Source organism: Bicyclus anynana, chromosome 10 (genome assembly GCF_947172395.1).
Source record: "Bicyclus anynana chromosome 10, ilBicAnyn1.1, whole genome shotgun sequence".
Lineage (NCBI taxonomy): Eukaryota > Metazoa > Arthropoda > Insecta > Lepidoptera > Nymphalidae > Bicyclus > Bicyclus anynana.
In genome coordinates this window covers 3,405,469-3,428,880 of record NC_069092.1, presented here as the reverse complement: position 1 = coordinate 3,428,880, position 23,412 = coordinate 3,405,469, and the positions used below count along the sequence as shown (strand labels likewise).

Genomic DNA, 23,412 nt, shown 5'->3' with positions numbered 1-23,412 from the left:
ACATCTGTTCTAAATGAGTTTTAATATGAGTAATGAATCTCGTAGGTAGGCTCAATGCAAAAATTTCGTAAATGATTGGAAAGAATGCGTTAAATCAAGTTGAAATCTAAAGTGCTTATTTTATAAAATTATTCTTAAATTAATCCGTAAGTACGGTAATAAGCTATTCTGTATATTCGATATTGACGCAATTCCCGGGGGCCTTGTCCTCATAAGTATTAGAACTAATTAGTGGTTACATAAGATATCCGGCGGTCATGTTCTTAGTTATTGTTTTTTTTAGTAATTTGACTGTTTAATTTTTAATCTTATTACTTTTAGTTCCAAAATCTAAGAAAACCGGCATAAAAAAGTGTTAAAACAAAATATTTTTTAGCACTTTTAGAATTATAGATGAACAAAAGAGTTTTAAATTTGATCTTTAAGCTCTGCTTTTAACAAAAAATCTGTGATAAAACCTATTTAGCGTTTTATTTTAATTGTTATATGAGTATTTTAAACAATATATTTTGGACTGTAAATATTTTCATGTATTTTATCTTCTTATTTTGAATGATCATAATATTATATTAGTTGGAAGCACTTGTTGAATATATAACACAGTACATTGTAACTGTTATAAAAATTGTTTAAAATAACATAAACATTCGCTTTGTAAATCTTTTTAAGTAGTAGTAAGTCTGTATTGGACTATCACTATTGCTACCCCGTCAAACCGCATTAGGACAGCGTGGTGGATCTACCCTCTAGCTCACCTGTATGACCCTTTATTACCAATATTATAATACTCTGAACGGCCCTCTTATCGTCATGTGAGTTTCGACTAATCCACTCGTTATTTTCTTACGAGTAATTAACACATAGCGGTACCTAAGTATAAGTGCTCAAAATTCTATCTCCATAACTATAGTTAAGCCTGAGCGGCGTGCGCATAATTACTTGTATCTAACGAGAAAGATCTAAAAACGGTCAACTACTTAAGGCTCGCAGTCACTGATGCATCCACTGTGGATATTACGTTCTGCTTCAAACCCATCAGAGGGCTAGTTAAAGAACTTTTTTTGATGTACTATTCATGCTACGTCTTTTAAATATGACCAATATTATTTTTATTTAGGTGTTCGCCTCCATAATCAGATATACCTAATACTCTGAACGGCTTGGCAAATTCGTTGCCAAGCCGTTCAGACACTCCGATGCCCAGCGCGCACGACTTCACACCCGCGCAGACCTTCCCATCCTCCCCCTATTGTTTCTATACTAATACTATAAAGAGGAAACATTTCATTGTTTGTTTGCATTGAATAGGCTCTGAAACTACTGAACCGATTTGAAAAATGCTTTCTCTGTTGGGAAGCTACACTATCCCTGAGTGATATAGGCTATATTTTATGCCCGTACTACGGGAACCACGAGGGTGAAATCGCGCGGCGTCTCCTATTTGGTGTATACTCGTATTTTTTTTGTAGGACGCAGAAAATACGTAATTTGATCTCGTGCCATTGAAGTAATGCAGAATACGCAACAATAAATGAATCCATATTTTTATTAACTCTCAGGTTCTCAATTCGAGTTTATGTTATTCTTTTTCTTTTTTTTAATTGTATGCCGGCATGTATATCTCTGTATATATGTGTATATATTTTAAGAAATTAAATATCACGTGTCTCAAACGGTGAAGGAAAACATCGTGAGGAAACCTGCACACCAGAGAATTTTCTTAATTCTCTGCGTGTGTGAAGTCTGCCAATCCGCACTGGGCCAGCGTGGTGGACTATTGGCCTTACCCCTCTCATTCTGAGAGGAGACTCAAGCTCAGCAGTGAGCCGAATATGGGTTGATAACGACGATGTATACCTCTATGCGATTTTATGTTATTTTAAAATCGTTTTAACTATCGCCGATGGTTTTAATGTATTTCTCTAGCTTATAAATTTACTACAGCTTGGCAAATTCGTTCGTAACACTGGCCAATGATTCGCGCGGCCCGGGGGGTGTATAGCGATGAATGAAAAACTCACGACTGATGCACTTCACTTCCCCGCACGCACGATTTCAAACCCGCGCACTCCTTCCCCCCGTCGCCCGCATATCATGTGAGTGTCATCAACGAATCGCCCTACTCTGTCTATTTTAAAGTAGGCTTAATAATTTAGTAATTAAGTTCTAAGCATGTTATACTATTAAATCAAACCCACCAATTTAAGTATAAAATATTTTTAAGCCGATTAATTTTGTTAGCATAAGTTGTTATGCGAAATAAAGTTTATTAAGGTTTTTATTCCATACGCAATTTAACTACGTCCGTCATATTATTAGATTTTGAATGACGTCATAGGCCCATAATACTTGTGATAAATGTGAGGTTCACAAGGTATATAATTAAAATTAGCTATGGCTAGCGAATAGGAATATTATATGTGTCTGTACAATAAATGAGATATTATATGTACGTACAAGTATTAATCACCATTGGTATTTTTATTAAGAAGAAAGATTTTTTTTTATGCTGCATCTATATACTATCTTTTAATTTTAGTTATTTAAGTAAACAAGTAGGTATGGTAATAATAGTCAGGTATAGGATTTGAATTATTACTTCTCGATTCTCTAGCACTGCGAGATCTTTGACTGGGAGATATTGCGATTACGATGCGAATTTACATATCATAATATCTTCGTAATCTTGAATACTATAAAATTTTTCATCAATTCTAATGTCATAGAAATGTATTTAGAAGTTGATTCATTTATCAGTTATCTCCGCTTTGATGTAGTGGGGGTAAATATTAACATTGATATACAGTGCAAGTAATTCAGAGAAGCAATGGCTGTTTCGCTTCGAAATTGTAGGGTAAATATTAAGATTAACTCTTAATACCATAATGTCGTACATGTCGTTATAAGCGAAAAAGTATTTCACTTGTTAGTAGGGTAAACGTTGTTTTAACTTCATAGTAGTGGGTAATGATTAACATAAATACCTTGTAGCATTGCAAGTTACCCCATGCAATGAAAGTTAATTAGATTGAAAGTAGAGGTGTAAGTAAACGTTGCATTGGCTTTATATGAGTGGGGTAAAGATTAACATTAAGACCATGTTGCAGTGCAAGTCATTCCAAACGATAAAGGCTACCCAAAGTTGGTGTTAGACGGTTACTACTACCGTCCCCACAACGCTTATCGGAACCAGCCCAAAGTGCTGTGGTACTGCGCGGCGAGGAACCGGTTCCAGTGCGTGGCGACACTCCGGACGTACCACCGTGAGGTTATCGCAGTAGAAGGGCAGCACAACCACCCACCACGCTGACCTGGGAACGCGCGTGCGTCGCCCGTGCCACGTATGCGCCCGTCCGCCAACCTCAACGACCCCAACGGCCTCAACTCGCTCAACTTGTATGAGATATTCCGGCTCTACGGCGAGAGATTAGCTCGGGACCGCCTCAACGAAACCAACTCGTACTGACTGTGCGATGTTGCGTTATAACCCGTTGCACAAATGAAGAGTATTGTTTTCTAGTGATATATTTTATAAGTATTCCTATATTCTAAATTATTTATTTTATTCTGTTAATTGTTATTGTTTTAGTAGAGTCGCCTTTTTATTATAGACTCAAGAACATTTTTATTATGCTGTTCAGAAATCTAAATTATTTGATTTACACAGAAGACAGTCTTGTGTGTTTTACAGTACCTCTGCCTACTATTATTAGAAAACAAATTTTACGACTTACAGTTTTTTTGCTTATTTATAAACATTGTAACGAAAAAGTGTACAAAATATGCCTAAGTTTATAATTTATATTTTATAATAAAATATTAATATTATTATAATGAACTTATTATATTTGTCAAATTGTACCTAATATTAATAGTCGTAAATATCTATTAGTCTATAATTATTTATATTAGAAACTTAAAAAGATTGCGTGTTTTTCTTGTGTGACATCGTAGCTTTTATAATATGTGTGAACAAAACCTCGCTGCTAATGTCGCAATAATTTGTGTGATCAGAACTGAGAATAAGGCGTGCATGGCATTTGTACATTTTATGGCAGCTTGGGATGTACAGCACTCTTGTCGATATCGACGGCATCTCTTGTCGATTGCGGATACTAGTATATTAAAATTATTGTCCGTCCAGGCCCGTTTTTATGTCGATGAGATAGTGCAGGCACGTATCTATGCAAATCATGATTTATGATTTTACAGCGAGATTTTGTTCGAGTTTTAGTAGAGTTAAGATTATATTAGCAGACGCTCCGCAGTTTCACCAGCATAATTTCCTTCTCCCTGGGAATATGAGGATAAAAAGCAGCCTATGTTACTCGGTGCTTTCTAATAGAGAAAGAAATTTTAAATCTATATATTACTTTTCGGGTTAAATTGTAACAAACAAAAAATCAAATGTTACCTCTTTAAAAATATAAGTTTTAGATAGTTTAGATTGTAGTATAGTTGTTGTATTCGGTAGCATGCTGATGTTGTACGATGGGTTCAGAGTCCGCGCCGGCTGTGTACGTGCCGTCGAGGACCGGGAAGTCGCTCTTGCTGCACGCTGGCTACACGTTCTACCTGAAGAACTTGCAAGCGCATGGTCGGAAACAGTGGTACTGCTCGTCGCGGGACATGGCCGGGTGTCGCGCTGACGTCATCACCGCACCCTCGCGGTTCGGAGAGGGTGACATCCTCTTTCTGGTGCGAGGCAGACACATCCACGCACCCCCCAGCTATTACTTCACCCCGGATGGCAAGTATGTGAGGCGGAAGGACGCCTACCACAGATACAGGTAGCAGAACGGTTTGAGCGTCGCTGTAAGGTAGTTTAAGATTTTTTTTACATATTTTTTTTTATTAATCATACTTTTTTAAACATAACTCAATGCTTTACTAAAAATAATATTTTTACACGCCTTTTTGCAATTTTTTTTTTTTTTTATTTTTTTTTTGTTTATAATAATTTTGTTCTTACCTGAAATCATATATTATTTTTTTATTGCTTCTATATTTTTTTTATTTTTTTTTTGTGATCATAATATTATACTTATTAAATTTCTTTTACTTTTTTTACTTAATAGGTACTTAATACATATTAGAGGTACAAATGATGAATTATGACTTTACGTAAGTGTTATTCATATATCGTCTGATAAAGATTTCTTTGCTACAAGTAACTATTAAAACAAATATTTTTGATGGTAGGTGTTTTTTTTTTGAGATTGCAGTTACAAAGTTTTTTTTTAGTATTCTTGTTAAAATGCTGAAGCTTAGAGTTTTCAATATTAACATTGTGAATTAAGATTGATTAGTCGATATTTTGTTAATTCGAGAATTGATTTGTGTTAGTTAAGTTTAACGTTGTTTTAAATAAAATGTACAAAACTCTCATGAAATTCAGGTGAGCCTTAAGTCTTTATAAAAGATTAATAATTAATTAAATATTAATAATATGGAAGTTTGAACTCCTATTCGAATAAAAGGAATTATTATTTCGATAGAATTAAATTTGTTAACGATTGATGTATTACGTCAAGAGAATTAAACGATTTGAACTATTTCAGATGTTTTCTTTTATATCATAACTGACACAAAAATGTAACATTAATTTTCTCAATAGTGTAATTTATTTGATTGAACTACTAGATAATTATATAATACAATAGAATCAAAATCGAAATAGAAAAAAAAAACTACTAAAAAAATACCTCTTCTAAAGTGATTTTGCTATGAGCCTAAGATTTTATTTCTAATTTTGCAACCTTGATCAGTTTACAATAAATTGTAATCACGTACATACAATACTTAATATCAATATTTGTTTTACACCACAGCATCATCATCTCCTTACCCTTATCCCACTTAAGTGGGGTCGGAAAAATATGTCAATCTTTTCCATTCGTCTCTCGTCAACACATCATCCACTCCTTTTACACACATGTCCTCTTTCACACAATTTAACCATCTCTTCTGTGGCTTTCCTCTTATGTCCTTCCACTTGCACATTCAACATTTTTCTAGTAATATGACTTTCCTCCCTACGCATTACACCAAATATAATAGAAAAATAAAAAAATATTAACAATAATCCACTGAACATATCCGAAAATCAAACATAAAAAGTAACCGGAGTTAAAAATATCAACAAAAACCCACCTAACATGTACTAATATCATAAATACATATCCGCCCCGGGATAGATTCGCGGCCCGCGATTTATATCAAATAGTTTTCCCATTGCAATGTCAGATGTATCAGTTGTATGGGGTATATAAATTGCGCAGTTGTGATGGATCAATACAAGGTACAAAGTTATGAAAGAAGAAAGTTCGGCAGGGCATGGCATGGGGTTCGCATGGGCGTCGCTTCCCCGGCTACAGCCTAGTTCCGCCCTGTATGCCCTAATTTTGACTTACGTCCCTTTCTTGTCTTACGAGTGTGTGCGTAGGAACGAGGAAAACACGCGCCCTCCTTTTGCCTCTGTATTTTATATTTGAGGATGCCTAAATGTTTGTTATGATTTTGTACACGTGAAACAGAACGTTACGAAACAGTTGAATCACGTTTTCATTATTGTGAATTATAAACCGGTTGCGTAATAGCTGCTGTTTAAAACTCAAGTGCATTTTATAGAGATAAAACAGTTTTAATGCTAAGTTGCCATTATTTTATACTCTATTTAATCTCATGCAATAAATTTTTGATCAAAATGAGGTATTAAATACTAAAAAAATAAAAATAAATTTAAGTAGGCATAGCTTAGTCTTCTTGAAACGTCGAGTTTGACTATTTGTAAAGACTACTACCGGTTCGGAATGCACGTTTTGCTGAGAAGAAACTCACCAGAAATAATTCTTTACATTAATATCTAATTAGGTAACAATTTTGAGATATTTAACTTTCGGGAATCAAGCTTAGTTAAAACCATCTAATCCATAACACTATTATGGATTAGATTGTTTTAACGATAAACTAAGGTCCTGAACTAAAAAATCGAAAAAAAAAAAATATTTTTCATACATAAATACTTTTCGGTATCTTACGAGTATAAGATACAAGTATCTTGAATATCAATTAATTTCCTTTTTTTTAGTAGTTTCATTTGTTAACTAGAGTGTGTTACTCTAGTTTAACCTTTAAATTTTTTCTTTGTTATTTTTATGTACAGGTATTAATATGTTTTCTACCTTTTCAGGTTTGTACGAATTCCAACGAGCTATTTACTGTTCCCTAAATACACATATTAATAAAATATCTGCCAATTTGTTGTTAATAAATAACATGGGTTGATATTTTTCTCTACAATCATTGTTGATCAAAAAAATTAAGGTCAGATTTGAAAAATATAGAATCAAGGCCCAGTGTATCTAATATAATATAATATAAAAATTAAAATAATTATTATTACAATTTTTGTATGCAAATAAGTTTGCTTCTGGAATTCATCTGTATAATTTATTAAGTGCCTTTTCCAGAAACTGGGGCAAAAAAAGTAAATAAATTAAAATAACAACAAACAATACAATACAGTATACCTACTAGCTATGCTGTCGCTATCTCATATATCTTTAAGATACTATCTCATGGTTCTCTGATGTTTTTGCTGTACCATTGTAACGCCTTAGGCAATAATAGAATTCAAAATTCAAAATTAATTTATTTCAAGTAGGCACAATTTACAAGCACTTTCCAAACGTCAGTTAAAGATTCTACCACCGGTTCGGAAGGCAGGTTCTGCTGAGAAGAGCCGGCAAGAAACTTAACAGTTGCTTTTTTTTTAAAATCAAACAGTAGGTATTATAACATTATACATCAAATTAATTACCACTAAGATGCTGGGCATGGTCTGTAGAATTATGTGAATAAAAGCAAGCAATGAGCGAAGCCAGAATCCCCAGATATTATCAATTAAGTAAGTACAATTGAGAAAAGCATGAAGGCTTTCATATAGGGGGAATAAACGCTGAACAGTGACTGGCGGTGGTATTCGCGGGGGTATGGGTGGTAGCGGGTGGTAGTGGGTGGTGTTGGGTGGGTGTACCACCAGGCGCGCGGCGAGACATGCGCGACTAGCTCGCAGTTAGCCCAATCGATAACAGCATCCCCAGCCTCCCCCAGTTGGAACATACGCAATAACTTCCGTGTTTTACAACATTGTTGATATAGAAATTTAAAATCCCGAGATACAATTTTCCGCGTAGTTCATGTTCTCGTCGGAATACGGGGATAAAGTATAGACAATGTTACTCGCTGATAATGCAGCTTTCCGTTTGTAAAATATATTTTTTTAATCAGTAGAATAGTTTTGTGTTAAATCGTAATAAACAAACAAATAAAAAATCAAACCCTACCTCTTTATAATATTAGTTTAAACTAGCTAACACGACTGGCGTTTTTCGGCCCTGGACCACTTTCTATATTAACAGCATTTAACCTAGATAAACTAGAAAATAATAATAATAATAATAACAGTATTTAAAGTATGTCATCAGTATCAATAGCTTGAGTCTCTTCTCAAGATGAGAGATGTTAGGCCAACAGTCCACCACGCTAGCCTAATGCGGATTGGCAGACTTCACACACGCAGAGAATTAAGAAGAATTCTCTCGTATGCTGGTTTCCTACCACTATAGTAGCTACTTATAGTAAAAGATTTTACACGCGACATCGTATAACTTTAAGTAGCTTTGGACTATCTTTGCCAGTAGAGTTATAACTAACTAGACCAGATTTGAACCAAAACACCGGTAGAGTTATAAATAAATAGGTCAGATTTAATCCAAATGAAAAGAAAGAAAGAAAATGCTGAATTTACTCGGTCTGTGAATTAAACCCAGCCATTTTTTTTTATAATATGATCAATATTCCCATTCCCCTCCAACTACTTGGGAAATAGGAGTGGGTACGACAATAGAATAACGGGGCGGGGATCGAACCACCACCCCTCGGTGATGAGTCCAACCGCTCTTACCGTTGAGCTATTGAGATTTCAGTTATAAACTTTTACCAACTGCGACAGCAACGTCGATAAATTAAGCCCAAGATAAAGTATAAACTTTCTAAAACAATTTCATAGTTGAAGATTTCCAAGTTTAATTGAATAAAGAAATACTTTTTTTTAATAGGTTTTCTTGTCCCTTTTATATCTACGTTACCGTCTATCGATACCATCGGTAACTAGGGTTACCATTCGATGGGCATTTTCTGGAATTTTTCCTGTTGATCGTATTGTGTAACAGGAAACATCTGCCTGTACATTCGTACGAGGTCAAACCCTAATTACCTCATTCTCATAATAACGTCGTTTGTTTATTTGAATTGAAAAAACAAAATTAATTATTACCCAAATTAAACTACTAAAATTATGGGAGAATAATTCTGAGTTTAAGTATTTTTTTTTATGTCGCGTACGCCATGTTATAACTGACGTGACGTCATACTATACAAAAAATTAACGCCTTCTTCGACAAATACTTGTTAATATAGAAAGTATACTTTTACAGATAGGGTAATATATGTATATAAGCTACACGAAATACGAAATACTGAAAACGAAGTTTTTTTAAATAATATTTTAATAATTTTAATTTTAATTTTTTAATAAATATTAATATCACATAATTTACGATACTATCCGTGATGAAAACGAGTCGATCAAAAAATCCATAATTTTGCTTAACTTTTTGTTTATTACAATAATTTAACGTATTACGATTTAATGAAATGTTGAATAACCTCAGATATGTAGAGTAAGCAGAATATACGTATACGGAAATATATAATTTAGTACATACAAATTGTTAAAACAAAATAATACGTTGAATTCATGCGCGAATACCTAGCAGTTTGAGCAATCGATATAATCTTCCCAGTCACCGCAACCCTCGCAACGGACAAGGTAACTACATAGTAAACGCGAATTTCTGCCAGAGCTATGCGAAATCGCTCGAGGTTTTATTGTTATGAATTAAATTTGAAATGATGTGCGGTCCGACTTAGATGTAAACCTTGCTTTTCACCAGGCATGTTTGTAGACCAGCGCATGCCCATTTCAAATTAAAAAAAAAATATTAATTAGAAATATACATAAATAACAAGACTATAAAAAATGTAATACACATCCTCGGCCATTTTACTCCAGCGTCTTACTGGCTCCACTGTACCCAGGCACCGTTGGTAATCTAAAGTAATAGTATAAAGAGACAAGATTGTTTTGTTACGGTTTAACTCGAAAACTACTCGATTGATTTTGAAAATTCTTTCACCATATCAAAGCTACATTTACACCGAGTAACATAGGCTATATTTTATGGCCAATTGGAATGGGAAACAAGCGGGGAATACATCTACCTAAAATGATTCCAAAGTCTTACATCGCTTCTTTTGTGCGCTTTCGCACAGCTGTCGTGGAAAGCCGGCCCATTTTACGTACGAGATAAAACTTCCCTGTTTTATGGCAGACATAAAAAAATTATATTAACTAGGGTTACCATCTTTCGGTGCTGTAATTATTGCTTAATGGTAACTGTAGATTAGGTTAGGTGATATAATTATTTTAAACATATACTAGCTGCGCTCCGTAGTGTTATCTGCAAAAACTAAGTATGTTCTTTACACGCAATTTTATTTCATTAGTAGGTAACTACCGATTTCAAAAAATGGCGGTGATTGTCAATTCAACGCGTAGGTTTTTTATTTTTTTATTAGTGTTTAAATGATTTTTTTTTGAGATAAAAATGTGAAAGAGTAACAGACATTCATACCATAACCATCAGTTTTTCGCAAACCTCGGGAAACCATGGCCTACACCATGATTTTAAAACTAGAAACATACATACATACAGTTGAAAATAGAACCTCCTCCTTTCTGGATTTTTTTAAAAAAAGCTCTTGCGTCATAGAGTTTGTACTTATAATAGGTATTATTTAACAAATTCATTATTGTAGGAGTTGATAGGGTAAAAACAGCTACGCATTTCTGATCCCGTTTGACAGGACGTCATGTGTCGTCATTATCAATTACGACATACCCCATTACCCTTTCATCGGTGCTCAGTCAGGGTGAAACTGAATAATTTTGATTTTACTATAATTATTCCTGAATTGATTTCAGAATCATAATGACATGATTGCATAATTGAGTCGTGTTACTCATTTTGTTGAAGCTTCTTGAGAGTTCTTGTGGCACGTGTAAGTAAACTAAAAAAAAAAACATACGAGCGAATTATTCTATATATATGCAACCGAATATATAACCTTCTATTTTTTAGTAGCTGGGTAATTAAACCAGCATATGATTATTGATTGGATTATTTGGGTAAGGAAGAAAAGTGATACGTAAACTGGAGATCTAAGGTATTTTGTGAAGAAGATTATTTATGCAGCATCAGTCTATTTTAATGGCCTACTCTACAGGCATACAGGGAGAGGCGAAGCCAAGCCTCTCCATTATGAGAAGAGAGTAAGGGAGCGAGAGAGCTTAGACCGACTAATTTACCATTTCTTTTAAAGAAAAAAAGCTAAATATTTCATGGCCCGACCACTGGATCCGAACCCAAGACCTCTTAACACTTTTAAGAGACTTAGAATTATGCCAATTCAGTTACGATTTACCAAGTTGGTACCTTCAAGTCAAGGTAAGCCGATTTTTGGCTGCCTCCGTGGCGCAGTGGTATGCGCATTGGATTTACAAGACGTCCTGGGTTCGATCCCCGGCTGGGCCCGCTTCCAACTTAGATTGCAGTATCACTTACCATCAGGTGAGTTTGTAGTCAAGGGCTAACTTGTAAACAATAAAGTTATATCCAGTATAAGCTGACTGGTGGGAGGCTTCGGCCGCAGTTAGTTACCACCCTTTCCTTTCCATCACCGGAACGCTAAATCGCTTTGCGGTACGTCTTTGTCGGTAAGACGTACCGCCAAGCGACTTAGCGTTCCGGTATGATGTCGTGTAGAAACCAAAAAGGGGTGTAGATTTTCATCCTCCTAACAAATTAGCCCGCTTCCATCTTAGACTGCATCATCACTTACTATAAGGTGAGATTGTAGTCAAGGGTAAAGATAAAAAAAAAATTCTTCGCTCACCATAAAGCGTAATTTCAGCCAATAATAAAATTTTACTACATTCATTTCATGCTTTCATATAGATACTTAACTTAGTATTAGAATAACATAATAGTTAGGTAACAGGAGGTGTTATTGTAGTGATGCCGAAGGAGTTGAATCATCCAGCGCTGATATGGCGCTGCGTCTCCGCGAGCAAAATCCACGCGCCCTCGTGCAGCATCGCCGTACTTCCGAAGCAGCGCTGCGACTGCTTGTTGCGGATCCGCTTTAGGATGTGATAGTCAAGTTGAAGTCAAAGCCTAAAATGTTATTCAATCAGTTGTTTGTTCATTTTAATCACATCACATACAATCGTATCATACACGTAAGTATGAGTATTTATATAAATATAAAATAAATTATTTTTACCTGGCACGTTTACATTTGCACACTTTTTTTTGTGTATATGAAGCAAAATATACCAATACATAGATTTATTAATTTATTTCGTCATTGTGATATTATGTCATATTATTTGTTAAGAGGTAATTAAGTAAGAAGGCGTTGCAAAAATTGCCTTATTCATCACAAAGTTCGATTAAATTGAGGCATAAAAATTCGTACTTTAATGATAAAAAATAATAAAACGCAAGGCATTTTTTTGACGTTTTGTTATATCGTCTATTTCGAAAGAAGGTTTGACTTTTGTTGTAGCGGTAAGGTAAACGGGTTGCGATGTCACACGCCTCCAACTCTCCTTTAGTTTACTCACACAAAGGCGTTAGGTCACCATATTACTACATACAAAGGTAAAACCGTCTTACAGAAATGGAATACTCTACATACTCTCTCTGCATTATCGGTTTTGTGAAAACTGAGGAACAGCGTGAACAAATTATCGAAATCCTCCAATCATATCATTATAATATTATTAGATAAAAATCTAGAGAATAAATATTACACAACAGACGTAGAAAATAAAATAAATAGAAAGAAACTTTAAATGTAGACCTAGCAGACTAACGCTAGCCACAAACGGTCAACTAGTCTCACGTTTCTGTAGCATCCACGACTAATTGATCGTGTGTTGGTACTGCCATTTGCTTTTCAGAAACGTGAGAATAATTGACCGGCAAAGGCGACTTTAAGAGCGGGGCACACGATGCGTTGCGGCGCCGCATCGCAAAGATTTCATCGTATCAGCGGGCACACGAGCGGTGCGGCGCCGCAACGTTGTTATGTCGCAGCGGCGCCGTAGCTGCGTTGGACAGTCTGTTAATAAAGTAATGTTGTGACGCATAAACAACTGAGCGGTGCCGCTCCGACGTCGCAACAAATTCACCCCTCCCCGCCTCGTCTCGGTGATTGCAAGTCCGGTGCGGCACCTCAACGCATCGTGTGCCGCATAACTAAGGACGATAGGGTAGATTTATGTCGTATAGACTTCTACTTCCGATAGGCTATTTGCGTTTGCATTAATTTAGTATTCGCAACAAATTAAATCGAAACTGAGGCAATTAAAGTCACTTGTCACTCAATTGCCTTTATTTATTTGAGCATAATAATATTTATATTTTGTATAGAATGCCGAGATGCTTAAAAACTATATAGATATATATTAAAATATATAATTTAAGTAAACACATTAGATACGTTAAACAATAAAATTAATAGTGTAACGTAAAGAAACTTCAGCACAGCTGAAACTTATGACACCCAAACCTGTTTTATTATAAAAAAAAACGCAACCATGCTTAGGCAGGTGATAATATAATAAAATGTCTTCTTTAAAAAGTAGACACTAATAAATAACTACATGTACTTATACAATTGCATTCCGTATTCGAGTGTCACCATGTTACCTACTAAATGATAAGTAAGAAAACAGATCAATCAATCTTGTCCGTCCGTCTTAGGTATACCTCCTCGTATATAATTTGCTAGACAAGCTTTTATTTATATGCTTTAAAATGTAGCACCAGAAGACTTTCCAAACAAAGGATATGTACCAAAATACAAATTGATAAAATACAAAATACAAATACAAATTGCTGTTGAGAAAATAATTTTCAGAATTTTTGGAACTCGCTTTAATTAGATAAATATTTTTTTTATTTCGCTCCCTTGTCTACAAATAAAACATAGATAATTAATGTTGTCAGCTAATGCAAAGCATTTTATTCAATTAATTTTTAAAAAATGCGGGTTTCAAATTTTTTTTATTTTAGGTTTTAAGCCCTATATTTTATGTTCTTTTAAGATAAAAATAATTTGTTCTGCTTAGTTGACACTCGGAATAAAGGCCCAGCCTCTATACAATATTGGCATATATCCTTTGCCCTAACTAGATAAATAAAAAAATAAATATACTTACACATCACTAACTAGCAAAGTAAGCTTGTGTTATGTATATGGGTAATAAGATAGCGGATTTTAGCTATACTAATATTATAAAGCTGAAGACTGTTTGAACGCGCTAATCTCAGGAACTACTGGTCCGATTTGAAAAATTCTTTCATCGTTAGATAGCTCATTTAGAGGAAGGCTATATATTATCCCCATATTCCTACGGGAACGGGAACCATGCGAGTAAAACCGCGCGACGTCGGCTAGTACAAATATGATTTTAAGTGGATAGATATTGCCTCGCATTTATGCCTTGTGATTTAATTTATTTTATTTAATGTAATAATGCCATATTGACACATTAGTACAAGAAAACTATTGTAAATACGATACCTATTAAAAATAAGTTATGCTTTTCAAAATGTTAAACATTTTAAGTTTTCTGTTTGTAAAAAATATATTACACGTAGTTAAATGAAATGTTACATTGTTGTTTTATTTTCTGACCATCTCGTTTAGGGTTAAGTAGTCAACAAGGTCCGCTTATAATTTCGCCATGATTGTCTCCCCATCTGCAGTTTAGCTCAGAGACTGTTAATAGTCTACAGTAATAGGTAGTAGATTATAAATTAGTATAAATTATAATGAACAAACTCACAGAAATTAAAAAAATATTGATGAAATTAAAAGGAAAAGTATCACAGCGAAGTAGGAATTAAAATTCAAATTGTCGCCCAACCGAAAACTAAATTCTAAATCATTGGTGACGTAGAACTGCGGAACCCTACAGCGCGTGGCTCGACAGGCACTTGACCGGTTTTGTTTCATATTATTGGGATTATTAACCATAAATTTTAGGAAAGTCCTGTTTAAGACTGGTCAGTATATAGCTAAATTAGGCCAATAAGAAAACTCGATAATTTAATAATTTAGTATTTTATCTTATTTTGTCGGAGATAATAAATGTCGCAATGTAGGCATCTATCCAGCGCCGGACTAGCCATAGGGCGGTAGGTGGCATTTGCTACCGGCTCAGACCAATTATAGAAGGACCTGTATCGCACTCATAGTCACGAACAAATTTGTCTGTCATTTTCTGAAGAAAACGAGCTTAGATTTGGTAAAAACACGTTACGATTTTAATAAGAGCATTAAAATGCGTAAGCCTAAATCTAACCTAACCAGTAACCATATTAAAAATATGTTAATTACGGTACTTAAAGTGTTTTTTAGATAGCATGGGTACGGTGACAGTCGCCTGTATGACGAAATACTTACTGTTATCGTGAATCGCGGCAAACTTTCAAGAGTGAAACGAACTGTCACTCGCACCATGCTACATGAAACGAACTGTAATGTTATTTTTTTTTTTTTTTCATTTTAAATTACTGTTGTATTTTTTATTGAAGTATTTTTTTTATTTTTTTTTAAAACTATATGAAGAATGAAAAAGTGTTTTGTAGGTAACCGAGTTTGACTTTAGGCTGCATCGTCGCTTACTTGACGTGATTACAGTCAAGAAGAGAAACACAAGGTAGGTTAACAAAAGGTTTATGGGAAAGATTTCTGTGATGTTGAAGTTACTCTTCTGCTTTCGACTAACTCCTCAATTCAATAAAAAAGCAAAGTTGTTTTTCGAACAGTCAAATTAGATTAAATATTTATGCCATTCAATCAATACACTTGACTAGCATGTTCGTACAGTTGTATCTAAAAAAAGCTAAAAGGTATACTACATATATAGTAGGTATACTAACTAGTGAGTTATTATATTATACACAATATCACACAGTATCTATGTATCACATATGATGCTGTGTAAGTAGGTAACTTAAATTTCACATATTTAGTAGATTGTAGATTATTTAGGGAAAGAATTGCTCCTACCATAGGCAACTGGGAGGTTGCAAATTCCAAGGGTCCTTTAACGTTCTTACAATATTTAATAATAATATAAATTTATAATAAACAATATTTTTTTTAAATAATATTCCTCGGTATACTTAATAAAATCGTCTCTAGCGAAAGGTCGCCACAAATTAAGGGCCTGGCGAATTGAGATATGATCACTCATAATATCTCAAAGAAAAAAAAAATATTATATTTTTGATATATCAAAAAAAATAAGTTTTTTATTTTGACAGTTGAGGAAGTATGGACCCTTGAAACTTTCTACCTCTTAATGTCACTACCGTCCAAATTCTATAGATGCCTGCCGTATTTTTATGGCAGGTGGATGGACTGAAAAAACTCAGCTTTTAGATATTGAGGAAGGTCTGGTCATCCAGACTCTTAGTATATTACTGTTCGAAAAGCAGTCGTGAGTTCAAAATTCAATTGATTAACAGACAAAATGTATTTGCAAGGTGCGCGGTACATATACACGCCCAGAGGTGGGAAGCTCCTGTTCTACCAGGGAAACACTTACTTCGTCAACTCTTCGAAGAGGCGCGACAAATCCAGAGTTTTGTGGTACTGCTCTTCTAGAAAATCGAGGAACTGCATGGCTTCCCTGTTGACTTTTAACGACGTAGTGTTGGGCCAACCACCTATCCACTCGCACGCTCCGAAGGTCTCAAATCTGTTTTCTAATGCAACTATAACTGATCTATGCGAGTGAGGATTTAACCAGTGGCGTAACTATACAAACTGAAGTCCGTGGCTAATTCATTGGATGGCGCCCCAGATTTTTTTATATTAGATTAATTCCTCGCTCACGGCCCCGCGAGCTGGTTCTTCGAGCCGTGGGCCCGTGGCTTTTTGCCACCTTTGCCAACCTATAGTTATGCCACTGGGTGTAACTATCAGATGAGTTAAAGCTTTAGGACTATTGATTGTGAGTAACATTCGCGCCATGATAAGCTTGTCTACCGTATTATTACGTATTGAATAATGGAAGAAGAGAACAAATTAGAGAATGTAAAAGATGTTACATAATTTATTATAATAGGAACATTTTGAAAAAAAGGCTCTTACCTTAAAGACGCAGTTAATACTGCACTAGGTACACTTAATAACGTTTTTTGGATGTTAAACCCTTTTTGATAGCTCACTAGTTTGTGGCTGTTTGCTTAAATTTATATTTTAACTTAATGGACGGATATAAATATTAAAATGTGTTAAAGTTGTTATTATGTTTAGTGTTTACGTTTAACTCACATAAATATGCATGTCTAAGATACTTCGAAGTACTTAGAACTGTAAACATGCCTAGTCAGAATTTGTGATAATTATAGTAGGGAGAGGTCTTCAACCAAAAATACATGAGGCTTTTTTTCATAATAGAGGAACAAATTGTGCCATTAAAAAAAATTCTAGTCGATTGAGTAGTTGATTTTTTTGTATATACAAAATATTGTTATTATTAAACGGATTAATGTCTGATTTAACATTCCTACTAACTATTAAAAAAATTAATGTTTTTAATGTTGACTGTGCCAATGTAGAATAAAAACTAGACGGTTTAAATTATATATTTTTTAATATACATTATATTTTAAATTATAACTAAAAGCTACAATACTGAGCATTTGAGGTACGCATTAAATAACTAATGTAGTAGGGATGAACTATTTTTGAACATGAATGTCCTCAGTGTTATTTTTTCTTGACAATACTGTGGTTATTATGTTAGAATGACGTTTTGAAATCCGTATTGTTGTATTGTATTTGATACATCGAGTCACAATTTTGGGTTTGTGCGTAAATTTGTTACGAATAGTTTCTTTATCAAAAAATACAATCTTAATTATATTGTGTTCAGGTTTCTCTATGAATTTGATTAGACTTGCCCAAATTCTAACTACAATTTACCAATTTAAGGGTTGCAGGAAGTCGCTGAATACAGGCGGCTCAAGACCGTATTGTTTTGTCCTAACTGGAGACCTATGTTCAGCTGTGAACAACCATTGGTTGATAAAAGTGATGACGATGATATTTTAAATGTATGGGCGCATAGTTTGAAGAGTAGTTAAACGTTAAGGTCCCATGATGTCGGGACGCATATGCCCCGTAGTAGACGTCCACAGATTGACAAGAGTGTATGACAAATGACGCAAGAGTAACTTCGCATTTTGCATTGACTTATCTCGTAGATAGATCATAGAGAAAAATCTATGGTTACTCACTCGTTATCACTGAATAAATTGTCTATGCACCAATTTTTCACACAAGCTCAAATATCGTGTCTCTATGTATCAACTGTGCCCATAATTTCAATGTGAACATTTTATGCCAAAAATTTGTGCCAAATTGTTAATTATTTGTAAATTATGTATATTTGTAATATAATAATATATTATTATAACATGTCTAGAGGAGTTTTATTTTAATCTCCTTTAAATATTATAATTGAAATACTCAACTATTATATAAATTTTGTCTATTTCTCAGTTTCCAGAAATCTTTGAGGTTACTAACAACTTTGCAGTTTAAAATTTCTTCGACCGGAAGGAATTGGTTTTTAAGCAGAATATAAATTTATATTTTTTTTAAGCAGATAAGACACTTATATGTTTTTATCGTTTTTGACTCTGACATTAGTTTGCGAAACAGAGCATAACCGAGTATTATAAACAGTAAATGTTTTCGAGTTTATTCGTTACATAGAAACATACAAATCTTTCCTCTTTATAATATCTACTAGTGTAGATTGTATACTGTATAGTAACAGTGGAGCTTATCCCATCGAGAATCTTTGGTTGGTGTTTGGGTCGAGAACAAGGTGCATAGAAATCTACCTGCTCGTTCTGGGAACTAAAAAAAGTACGTCTAGACGTCCTGCCTTTTGATGTATTTCTATTAAAGGCGTTTTTGTTGAATTCTTTGATTGCATTCAATGCTCTTAGGGCCGGGGCTACATTAGGCCGTGATGTGATTTGCGACTGTCTCAATTATTCGATCTGTATTAGTTCCTTTTTTATATTTGTTCCTGTATTTCTTTATTCCTGTATTCGATCTTCTTGATTAAATAAAGTTTAATTTAATTAAAAGAGCATAATCATCTACTTCCTACTGTGCCATTTTCGCACTTGGCCTTGTGATTGGCTGTTTTGCGTGGGTTCTTCTTAGAAGCTTAGCAGGCCGCCCAGGTTGTCATAGCCTCATTGAGTGTCGCTGAGGAACCAATGCATGTCGCTCGTTTCTCCGTTACGCCTCTGAAAAAAAGCGCATGATATAAATATATTTCGGAGTGTAATCGTGTAAACAGACGTAGTAAGTTAATGACAGCCTTGAATAACCCTAAACCGCATCTTATAAGTATCAACATCTCGTATACATACTATACACATACAATTTAAATATACTTTATTTTCATTTATTGTTATTACTACTAGATATTGTAAAAAAGGATGTCAGTTTGAATGTTATGCTTTTTGCCTTATTTACTCAAGCGACCACCATGAAATTTTAAAATCTCGGTAAAGAGAATATTCCTGTGGTGTGGTCGACCGGTATATAAAATTAATTGAAACATTCGAATGGAAAATAACTTGAACGAAGCGGACGCTAATAATTAAGTAGATACTATCGTAAAAAATGTAAAAAGAATCAGAGGTGAATTAGGAAATCAAAACAAAAGGCCACATGATTGACATAGGCAGTTCAAGTCATTGACGTAAATCTATTGTTAATCTATTTGGAAACCTGATTTAAAACGGTTAATAGGCCAAAATACTTATAATTTAAAATCATATGGTTTTGTCTTGCACCTTTACCTTAAAACAATGAATAAAGTATAATGCGAATGCTTTAAATTAACTCTGTTACACTAGTTACCTAATGTAGGTGTTTATTTTTAATGCTCATTAATTTCAAGATAGCGGACCGTGCAGTCTCGGCCTAAGGAAGACGCAGGTAGACGAAAGTTCGGGCATCAACGATTTCAAACACTACTTAATTTAAGGTCCAAAGGAATATCTCTACAATTGATATTAGAGATTTTGGGAACCTTTTTTGTCAGGCTAGCCCCAAACGAGTGTCGGGGCCAAAGACTTAAAAAAAATAGACGAAGCACTCAACTGTACTCGTACTATGTTGAATAGTAAAATACATTTTTCCGTAACATTCAGAGTAGGAATAAACAAGAAAATATCTGTCGAATACATTGCTATTACATTGGTTACTTTAGACAAATTTTAAAAAAAAGTTGATCGTTTTTTTATTATGCACTTAGTTTAGTTGAGCATGAAATATGTATAAATTAATATGAAATAATTCGTCTTTAAGTAATTATATTCATATGTACTCATCTCAATTTCTAAAGATAATTAAAATCGTATTAGTTATTAGACACCATTATAAAGATAAATAAAAGCTGCTATTTTACGCCATTTGTTAATGTATTATGGTTATAAAATTAATTTTGATAGTTTTTTTTTCTGTGAATATTCTCAATGTTTCAACTTCAATACTGTAACATCTGCAATCGCAAAGATTAAAAGTAGGAAGAAGTAATATAGCTGAACCAAGTAACTTTTTCTAAAATTTCAGTGCCCCACGTTAGTACGGTAACATTTCTATCTATTTCTTTTAGTTTAAGACTGGAGCTTAGTATGGACAAAAATAACGAATACCTGATATGTAATAGTACCTACGCAGCGTTAACGGGAATGTGGTTTTACAAGGTTTTGATGGAATGCAACTGGTTTTTAGGGAAAAGTGACTGCGTATCATTGAACTAATTCGACACGTCATTGACACTCGTATATGTTGCCTTTGGAAATCTTCTACCGCTTTTTTAATTAGCAGCTTACTAGGAATTGACGCGCGTTGCTTAATTAATGTTGTCGAAAAAAGTCTTGACGCGTATGAGATAGAAGATAAACATATAAATTATGAAATAACCTGCGTGTATTTAAATTAATTTACAACTACGACTTGTGGCTATACGCGTGGAACACTTAGGGTACTACCTATATTTGGCAGGTTTAACGGCATAAAAAACTACAAACTGATAAACTTGACACTTTAAAAGTGGTTGTCTATTATCATCATCATTATCAGCCAGCGGCTCCCTGCAACCCGCTTGATGTCCTCGGTCCACTTAGTGGAGGGTCGACCAACACTGCGCTTTCTGGTGTTAGGGTCGCCATTCCAGCACCTTGGGTTCTCAACATCCATCGGCTCATCGTACTACGTGGCCTGCCCAATGCCACAGCTTCGCGACTCGCTGAGCTATGTCAGTGACTTTTGTTCGTCTGCAGATCTCGTCATTTCTGATTCGATCACGCAGAGAAACTCCAAGCATAGCTCGCTCTATCGCTCGCTGAGTGACTTTGAGCCTTCTAATAAGGCCCGTAGTTAGCGACCAAGCCTCGGATCCGTAGGTCATCACTAGCAACACGCACTGTTCGAAGTTGTCTATTAACTCTAACTGAAATAAATGAATATGAATTATGACTGCGGAACCCTAAAAAGTCCATATTCCATAAAGCTACTGTAACTCTATCCGCCCACATCTACTTAATAACTTATAATAACAATGTAGTTTGATACAAAAGAGATATTGTATCCGTGTATTTACCTCGAAATCCGAATATAAAACAAAAAGACAAAGAGCCGGGCACAATGGACCTTTCACTAAGCAGCGTCGCCTAGGCAACCCTTGGATGGCTAATGGCTGTGTTATTTGATAGCGGTGGTCAAGAGATGTTATCATTTGTGTCATTATAGATATAAAACTGTAGGGTCACGTTTGTCCTCCTGATGTACACACAGACGGAACCAATAAATTACAAGTATGATTAAGTTAATAATTGAAAATTTCCAGTTTGAGAGATAGGATACATTTTCGTTTCATAATGATTTTTGTTTGTTTACTTGCAAACGAACGTTTAAGTAAAGATTTATTTGTTTTTTAGAGATTACGAAGTCCATAGGGTCAGATTGTACTTACATTTATAAAAGTCCATTGAAAAACAAAATTATATTTAAAAGATCTAGAGATTTTGGAGATCTAAAGTTACCCGATCATTTTTAATATTTTCATGATAAAAAAAATAATATATGTATAAAGACATATTATTTCGCATAATCCAACTATGCGAGAACCTCTAAAGCTTTACTTTTTCCAAAATTGGCTCAGCGTTTCGAAGATTGCCTAATATGCAGATTATCGAGTAACAAAAATGTGGTTTAAGTTAAGCGCATTATGTACTTTAGTAAGAGCCAGTTATTTCGAAATGTAAATATTTTAATATTAGTTAGATACCTGTGATAATACAGACACTTTGACCTAGATTTTTTCTACCGACGAGGTTGATAATGTAAGTTATTTAAATAAAATTTACATAATGATAGGCATGGAGGAAGTAGTAATAAATTTAATTATTCTAATTATAAGCAAACAATTGCGAGCTAACAATATATTTAAAAGGTACGTAACCACCTAATTATTCTGATCCCTTTTTGACTGTAACAATCTAACATATACAATCACTAGTGAACGCCTGCGACTTCGTCCGCGTGGAATTCAGTTTTCCACAAATCCCGCGGTAACCATGGATTTTCCCAGGATGCCTGTGTGTTATCCTGAATAAAATCTATTTCTTTCCAAATTTCAGCCAAATCGCTTCAGTAATAGCGGCGTTAAAGAGTAACAAACACACAAACTTTCGCGTTTAGTAGTATAGGTTAAACAATTTCTGATGTAAGAATGTATAGTTGGTGTCTAAACTTACGTCAGAAAGATATATTTTTTACTTACCATAGCTACCTATTGCAAAGAGTCAAAAGAGACCCGCATATTTTAGTAACTGAATATTACTTATTAATTATTTGTATTGTGACTGTATGCAATGTAAAATGAAAAACATTGCTGTTTTAAGTTTTCCTTCTTCCTAAAAAATATCAAAATCAAAGTAAACATTTATTTATTTCAATTAAGCTTAGCTTACAAGCACTTTTGAAACGTCAAGTTATGTCATGATTTAATCAGTAGAAGACCCCGTCTCTCGAAGAGCAGGTAGACTTTCCCGGTCACTCTTAATTAATGTATGAAAGTAATCGTTATTTATTCAAATA

The 23,412-nt window shown here is 34.3% G+C and overlaps 1 protein-coding gene across 44 annotated transcripts in view; it reads left to right on the top strand.

Moving 5' to 3' along the window:
• Positions 1-23,412, top strand: part of LOC112049969 (protein tramtrack, beta isoform) — a 536,667-nt gene that overhangs the window by 57,826 nt on the left and 455,429 nt on the right. Inside the window, exon 5 of one of the 44 annotated variants that reach the window (XM_052884043.1) lies at positions 4,502-5,557. The exons of 42 other annotated variants lie outside the window; for them this stretch is intronic. In XM_052884043.1, coding sequence (XP_052740003.1) covers positions 4,502-4,794 — 293 coding nt within the window. In that variant the 3' untranslated portion in view covers positions 4,795-5,557. Of the gene's footprint in view, positions 1-3,107; positions 3,730-4,501; positions 5,558-23,412 lie in introns of those variants that run through there. One more of the 44 variants, XM_024088359.2, reaches the window with a different exon arrangement.